Raw genomic sequence first — 8081 nt, 5'->3', positions numbered from 1 at the left:
GTTAACTTCTTCTTGTCTTTAAGAAGAAAACTTTTCTCTCACGAATCTGCGAATTTGTACTCTTATTTTTTTAAAAAAATGAAATTCAACACTTTTGTACTCTTTGGTTTCTCTATTAAGTTAGAACAAAATCTTAGTCGTGCGCAGCACTCGAGGGCAAGTGCTTTCGTGTCAGGGCACTAATTTCCTTGAGCGACTAAGATTATGTTCTATATTATACTTAGACAGCACCCGTTGACATTGTAACCGCACAATATATCAGTGCTCAATTAGACAAGAACTTGACTCTTAAATAATGTAACTAAAACTGTATGTGATTTGTTTTGTACCCCAGCTAGAGTACTCCTGTTAGAGTACTACTGTTAGAGAACCCAGGGTACAAATTTTTTGGTCGCTGAAACTTGGAGGCACGTGCAATTAGCAATTAGCACGTGCAAAAGTGGAATGCTAAGTTTTGCGGCCCTAACTTAGCGGCCCAAACTTAGCGGCCCGCTCGCAGTAAGTTAAAATAATTTTTGGCGGCGAGGCCAAACCCACTAATACTTTTACATTTCCCACCAGAACCTGAAACGAAAGCACTGGCTTGGAATTGGAGCAAAAAATGATTGAAATAGCTGAAAAACAAGAAAAAACTAGAAAAATTGACAAAAACTTTTCGTTTAATAATTTGCAAAACTGTACTCTTAATTTCAATTTTAATTAAAGTTTATCCCCCCTTCATACCTTTTGGTTCTCTAAATAAGTTAGCACATGAATCTTAGCCCCCTTCGGGCTTTGTCCCACAACTCGAGCGCAAGCTCAATCGTGTCAGGGCACTAAGTCCCTCAGGCCGCTAATACTCATGTGCTAACATATACTTAGATGGCCTGTTAGAGTGTCATTAGAACATCTTTAGAGCTATATACTGCTTTGTTAAATTAGAGCTATATACTGTTGAAATTTTGTTTATAGAGGTTCTAATATTTATCGATGATCAACTTCAGATAACCCTGTGCTTCCTCATTCTTAAGAAACGATAGTCTATCCTTACCAGACATGAAACAGCAGCAGTCGATTCTTACTTTTACAACAATCCTAGTAATATTCTTTCGACCGACCGAAGGTGATGGCCGCAACACCTATGTATCGAGCGAACAAATTTCGCTTCTATTCGATTACGATGACAAAATGACTCAACAAGTTCGAACAGCTATCAACAAAAAATACTCCCACATTTTCTCGGTATTAATTTTGCATTGATCATCAATAACCACACGACCACCAAACTAGTAGAATAAGGAATTTTAAAGTTCGTTTATTAAAGTAATAAATCATTGTAAACATTTTTTCACGTCTCTTCGGTTATTTTTCTTCCCTCAATCTATTTTCCTACTGATTCAACCATTTCGGCCTTTTGGAAGTGCAAAAATTGAAAAGTTAGCTTTAACCGTTACATATTGCATGGATTTTTTGGATCTTTTCCGTTTGTGACCCCCCCCCCCAGTACGCTATGCTCCCACCAGTTACAGAACACGTGCCATTTAATAGTAAAAATCATTATGTGAAAATATGGCACGTGCGTCTGAGGAAGAACGAAAAGTTCTTACGATACCAATAGAGAATAGTTTCAAAAAAATGTCAAAAAGAAAACAAAAAAGCCAATAATCGATTAAATAAACCAAATAGAAAAACCAAAAGTTTTCTGAATCTGGTTGGTGACAGCCAAAGTAACCTGTGAATCAGTCTTAAGACATTCTGTTTGTTGGTTGAATAGTCTCAACCGCTCCTCTATGATTCATTCAGCAGCGATATATTGGATCTATTTTGTCCCCCCCCCCCCCCCCGAGTTTTTTTACGCCCCCATTTACAAATTATATATTGTTATATAGCACGTTACTATGTAAAAAATAGAACGTGGGCCTGGGGGAATAGATCCGATATATTTTCAACCTAGAACTATTGGATATTTTAGTATGCAGTGGAAGAAAACAATCAACACCTAGATTTCACAATTCCTCTTCTCAATGGATCACAGCAAAGCTCTTCGGTCAATTTTCACCCAATTAATCAGGTTTCCTACTGCGAAATTAAAATTTGAATTTGGTACTCATACTTTGCTTATATTTGATTTCAGTTTCTGATCCTGTACAAATTCAACAAAATTTGGCCTCGGATGTCAAGGTGAAAACAATTTATCCAATCCCCCCTCCATTATGAGTATATACTCTCACAAACTCAGCTAGTGAGCGATTGAATAAACAAAAGCTCATTCGTGGTCAATAATCGGATGGTACATAATGTAACAGCCACGTGTACGGAGAAAAACATTTCTTTGCTTTCCCAATTTCCTTGCATGCGTTTCATTCCGATTCCGATGAAAACTGAAATGAACTCTTGAAAAATGTCTCAACTTTTGGATCAATCCCGTTTTAGCTCCCCAGCTTGATGGGCTTATATTTTTTACGCCCCCCAGGTGCACGTGCTATTTTTTTACATAGTAACGTGCTATATAACAAAATAAAACTTCTAACTGGGGGCTTGAAAAACAATGGGGGGCTGAAACAGAATAGATCCCAACTTTTACTTACTCATGACATCTCAAAAATGACAACATTTCTATCGCTGTATTGTTTTTGTATCGTGTCTTGACTCCATCGTGTGCTTCTCTTGTCCAAAATGATGTGGGTTTTCAGGGCGATATCAATGCTGTTCGGCGAGGAGTTGAAAGTATCTCAGAATTCAAGATATCCTCTCTTCAATTTGGTCAGCCACCTTCAGAGGGCAATAGATCACTGTACAATACCAGATGAAGATCTGAGCAAGGCTGCTACTTCTCTTCTCAGGTTGCAGGAATTGTACAACCTCAAAACAAGTCAACTTGCATCTAATGGTGCAGTCCGTAAGACATTAAATTATTCCTTGATTAATAGCCGCCTCAGCTTCTCAGGTAGCTATTATAGTGCTCCTATTTTTTTTACAATCCAAAAAATAATTGGGTTGTATTGGTGCTCTGTCTTTTTTGTAAGATATTTTCACACCATTTTTCATGACTTTTAGCTTTCAAAGCGGTATAAACAGGTAAAACTCAGCGGGCATCAAGTTTCATTAGGGTTAGGTTACTGCATGGTTTGTGGGGTCAGTGGAATGGTATTCTACATTTTGATATCATGCATTTTTTGTGAAAAATTTCGAAATTGTTTTGAAATGCTCTGAAATCATCATTCACCGATTTATCAATCTTTATGAGTCCGTGAAAATTTTCTATGGCTTGATCCTGAGTTATTGGATAATTTCTGATGACAATCAAAGGCTCTAAAGATAATCATATTACCAATTTTAGCAATATCTTAATACAATTTGACTTTGAAAAAATTTTTTGGAAAGTTTTGTCAATTTCTTAGCTTATCGACTTTCAAGGGCCATTTAATTTTATAAGAGTCTTGATAATGGGTTATTGGACAACTTCGAGAAGCAGGCAACGGAATTGGATTTGAAAATGGAATTTTGGCGAAATTTCGAAATTCTGCAAAAGTTTTTGCAGTTTTTGGTTTTTATTGCTTTTCCATCTTTGCTTTTTTTTCAATTTTCAGCGGAACCAGTGAATTTTTTCAAGTTATATGCGTGGGTTGAAAAATATTTTTAAGAAGAGGAGTTTTGAACTTTAAGCGTAAAAGCTTCAAGAGTTATAGGAACGATTATATTTTTTTATTTTTTAGTTTGTTTAGTTTATTTGATTTCTCCAATTTTGGGATTATTAGCCTTTTTGAGTGCCGAGATTAATTAATGAGCTTAGCAGATGAAATAGATTTAACGTTCTCTTTGACTAATTCAAATCTTTGGATTGTATTTCAGGACATTTCCTGCTATATTTTTTTGTAGGACGTCTTCACCAAATTGTCATGAATTTGGTCTTTTAATATGGATTAAACAGGTAAAACTCATTGGACATCAAATTTCATTAGGGTTTGATAGTAGGTTACTGCTCAGTTGGTACAGTCAAAGCAATGTTTTTTTAATTATTAATATAATGCAATTTTTGTGAAAAGTTTTGAAATAGTTTGAATTGCTCTGATGAATATCATTGACCCAATCTCTCAATTTTTATGGGCCAAGAAACAATTTCAATATTTTGAACATGAGTTACGGGATAATAGTTGAAAACATTGAATGGTTCTAAAGATATTAATATTACCAATTTTAGCAATGTTTTAATAAAGTTTGAGTTTTTCGATCTTTTTTTGAAAAGTTTCGTCAATTTCTGAGTTCGTCGCTAATTTATTTCATAGGAGTCTTGATGATTAGTTATTGGACACTTTCGAGAAGCAGTCAAAGAAATTGAATATGAAATTAATATTTTTGCGAAGTTTCGTATTTTTGCAAAACTTCTTGCAGTTTTCGGTTTATTTGATTGCTTTTCCATATTTAAATTTTTTCATCTTTAGCGGCTCCAGTGAACCCACTTAGAGTTTGTCCGTGTGTTATTTAAAAATTTTTTGGCTCGATGAATTTTGATTTTTTAAATTAAACCTTCCAGAGATTCAGAAATGATTATATTTTTTTAGTTTGTTTGGTTGTTCTGTTTTCGCCAACTTTTGGACTGTATGCATTTTGGCTCCTGAAGTTAATTGATACAGTTGTCAAAAGAAGTAGTTTTACTTTTGTCATTACCTAGTTCAATACTTCGACTGTATTTCACGACTCGGCCTGCAAATTTTTTTGTGTAAGATGTTTTCACAAAATTTTCATTGTTTTCATCTTTCAAAACCGGACAAACAGTCAACGCCCAATAGGCAACAAGTTTCACCAAAAATCCTCAATTATTTTTCGTAGTCTTTTAGGTGATTGGAGTGTTGAAGTTCCAAGGCCTAAATTTAAGTTTATTTAAGGAGTTTTTGTGCCCAACTTTAGGCATTTTTTCACGTTTTTCTCTTATTTTTCGGATTTTTTGTTCATTTAGTCTCCAATTAAATTTTGTGAAACTTGATAAAAAACCTTTTTTAAGACATAATTACAAATTTTATCCATCTTATGAATTTTATCTTTTGATAATGCATAAAGATTCGTGGAAAATTATACTTACTTTTGCAATTCTTTCAAGCTTTTCTGACAATTTTCGTCATTTTTTGAACTTTTCTAGCCTATACAACTGCATTGAGAATCTAAAAATAAAATGCTGCATACATTTGAATGGTAATGAAACAAATTTGCAAAATTTTAATGACACAAATTCTAGCAAGGTTTTGAAAGAAAAAGACTTTTTTTTCGAACTTTTTCTCTAATTTTGTCATTTTTTGAGTTTTTCCAGACTCAGGTGCCAAAAAACCTCCTTTATTTTTAGATATCATGTTCTTGCATAGTTTTTGTCAGCAATAAACTTGTTTGCACCTTTTTTTTATCTCGAAAACAACCAATTTATTGATAAAATTTGCAATTTTTTCTCAACATTTTTCAAAATAATTGTCTCTTCTTTCACTTTTTTGTCTCAGTGGTCTGGTAGTCTCCATTAGGGTCCACTAGTAAGTTACTGCATAGATTTTATGGGCTATGGAAACAATCGAGTTTTTTATAGATCGAATTTTTGCTGTATTTTGATAAAATTGAAGTATTTTCAATGCTTCTGAATTTTTTTTCAATTTCCTAGTTTATCGATCTTTATGGGCCTAGTCAAACGGTTCTGAGGAAACCAATATTAAAAAAATTAAGTTTTATTTCATTAAAAATTACAGACGTTTTTAAATTTTTTTGTAATTTTAGTCTTTTTCAAAGTTTATGAATTTGTTACGGGGCACAGAAACTTTTTTGGGTCTTGCAGACAGGTTACTGACTTCAAGAAAGGGAGCGAAAACGTGAGTGTTTTTGCGGTGTGAATGATTCCACTCTAATTTTAAAGAGGAGTGAGAAAACGCTGTTTAAACAAAAATTTGCTTTCTCTGTAGTGATTTTTTGATCACATGTGGCGATTTCACTTTGATCTTTACTGTTTATTCGATTTTTTGGATTGGATTTTTTGCTAAATGGTTTTTCCTATCCATTGTCTTTTCATTAAAGGCCTAGTTTGCTGTTTGCTGTTTGGATCAAATTTTCGTTTCCGGCTTGTGGTTTTTGTTCACTTGCGCATTTTGAAGTTGATATTCTAATTTTTTTAAAATTTTTTATTTGTTTTTTTTTAAAAACTGTTTTTCAATTCAGTCATAGTCCGTTCTAGGTTTACCTGTTTGTTTACGCAATGAAAATTTTTTGTTCGGTACTTCAGAACTTAGCCTGCTATGTTTTCTACTTCGTCGAATAAATATTTTTCCACTTTACCTCACTACACAACTTGGTCAACATTTTGCGTGAACTCTTTTTGACTTCTCTAGGCTAACTTCACTCTTCTCTCATTTTGCTAAAGGTTTGTTTAGACAACAGTTGGTGAGGAAAGCACTTCAAAATGAACAGAGTCAATACAAGGAAACAAAATCAGAAGTAGAAACAGGATAAACACAAAGTCCAATTTAAGATGCCCGTTATTGGAACTTTTTTCTTAGTTACCATCTGGAATAATTATTGGTATTGATACTGGCTCCTGTGTCATCTCACTTCCAAAAGGTCCAAACAGGAATATTTTCAGCTCCAAAATGACATCTAAAAACTTTGCACTTTAAAATTGTTTGTGTATTTATTTTTTTAATTAGTTTTTTTTCTTCTTTCAGTCCCAATCTTCGTTATTTGAGTCAACGGCGGCCATTTGCCGACCATCTACTGGGTATGTTATTAATCATCCAATAGAAAATAGTGGATAGTTACTCATGAACTTCGGAACTTCATAGCTAACCCACAATTTATTCATAGCTGAATCCACAATTTCGAATTGTAGTCTCATAAATTGGGACCAAAAATTGCTACCTAGGATTAGTTGGCTGCAAATCACTCAACCATATCTGGCTAACTTCTCTCTTCAAAAAGTATTAAATTAAAATTTGGTCTAGAAATGAGCACTTATGATGACTATGTAGCGAAATAATTTTTTTGCAGATGTAATTTAGTGTCGAAAGTATGATTGTTCTCCATTATTTCGATAACTACTAACAATGGGTGAATTAGACAAATAACAGAAACCTTGAGAAATGAATAGAACGCAATTCTTAGGTCAATTGATCACGTGTAGATTATTTTCAGTATCAAAATATTATGTCTTTCAGCTCACAAGCTAACCGTAGCATATTCATCAAGCAGCATATAGGCCTTACCTACTTAAATGCACTGAATGTATGTTAGCGATAGTTTTTTTCATAGTGATGTTACCACATTAATTTTTGAAAACCGCATTTGCTCAAATCAGTGACAGCGCGAAGTTAATTAGTAAGCTTGTCAGATGAAGTAGTGTTAACTTTCACTTTATTTAATTCAAATCTTTGGACTGTATTTCAGGACATTTCCTGCTATATTTCTTGTTGGATGTTTTCACCAATTCTTTGTGATTTTGATATTTGAAAACGGAATAAATATGTAGAACCCATTGGGCATCAAGTTTCATTAGGGTTTGATAGTAGGTTACTGAACGGTTGTTACGGTCAATGGAAGGGTACTCTACTCTTAAAATTTGTGCAATTTTTGTGAAAAGTTTTGAGATATTTTTGAATTGCTCTGATAAGTATCATTCACCAACTTCATCAATTTTTATGATTCAGCCAAAATTTTCAATTGCTTGAACCTGAGTTACCGGATAATGTTTGAAAACAATGGAAGGTTCTGAAGACACTAATATCACCAATTTTAACAATTTTTTAATAAAGTTTGAGTTTCTCAGTTTTTGGGAGATTTTTGTCAATTTCTGAGTTTATCAACCTTCAAACGCCAATTTATTTCATAGGAGTCTTGATAATTAGTTATTGGAGATTTTTGAGAAGCAGGCAACGGAATTGGATTCGAAATTTAATTTTTTGCAAAACTTCGTAATTTTTTAAAACTTTTCGCAGGTTTCTGTATTTTTATTGTTTATCCATCTTTAAGCTTTCCAATGTTTGACGGCTCCATGAAACCCACTCTAAGGTTTGTGCCTGTGTTAATGAATAATTTTTAGCTTGGTGAATTTTGATCTTTAAGCTTAAAACTTCCACAGT

General features: G+C 33.6%; 1 protein-coding gene across 1 annotated transcript; it reads left to right on the top strand.

Annotated features, from left to right (window-relative positions):
• The first annotated feature begins 1028 nt into the window (after positions 1–1028).
• On the top strand, positions 1029–6483 carry LOC142356148 (uncharacterized). The gene is made up of 5 exons (XM_075408113.1): positions 1029–1221; positions 1952–2050; positions 2114–2160; positions 2673–2878; positions 6381–6483. The coding sequence occupies exons 1-5, from the start codon at positions 1036–1038 to the stop codon at positions 6392–6394; spliced, it is 552 nt and encodes a 183-aa protein (XP_075264228.1). The 5' UTR covers positions 1029–1035; the 3' UTR covers positions 6395–6483.
• The last annotated feature ends 1598 nt before the right edge of the window (positions 6484–8081 follow it).

This window comes from Convolutriloba macropyga, unplaced genomic scaffold, assembly GCF_964194025.1.
Source record: "Convolutriloba macropyga unplaced genomic scaffold, txConMacr16.3 SCAFFOLD_5529, whole genome shotgun sequence".
NCBI classification, from domain to species: Eukaryota; Metazoa; Xenacoelomorpha; order Acoela; family Convolutidae; genus Convolutriloba; species Convolutriloba macropyga.
Note: the sequence above shows the minus strand (reverse complement) of the source record. Positions and strands in the feature narration are given on the sequence as shown.

What these genes read in the sequence shown, in the direction of transcription:
- LOC142356148 (XM_075408113.1), top strand. Translation starts at nt 1,036, where the DNA reads ATGAAACAGCAGCAGTCGATTCTTACTTTTACAACAATCCTAGTAATA. An exon ending in AATACTCCCACATTTTCTCG is followed by an intron (nt 1,222 to 1,951) that starts GTATTAATTTTG and finishes TGGATATTTTAG; the next exon opens with TATGCAGTGGAAGAAAACAA. An exon ending in ATTTTCACCCAATTAATCAG is followed by an intron (nt 2,051 to 2,113) that starts GTTTCCTACTGC and finishes ATTTGATTTCAG; the next exon opens with TTTCTGATCCTGTACAAATT.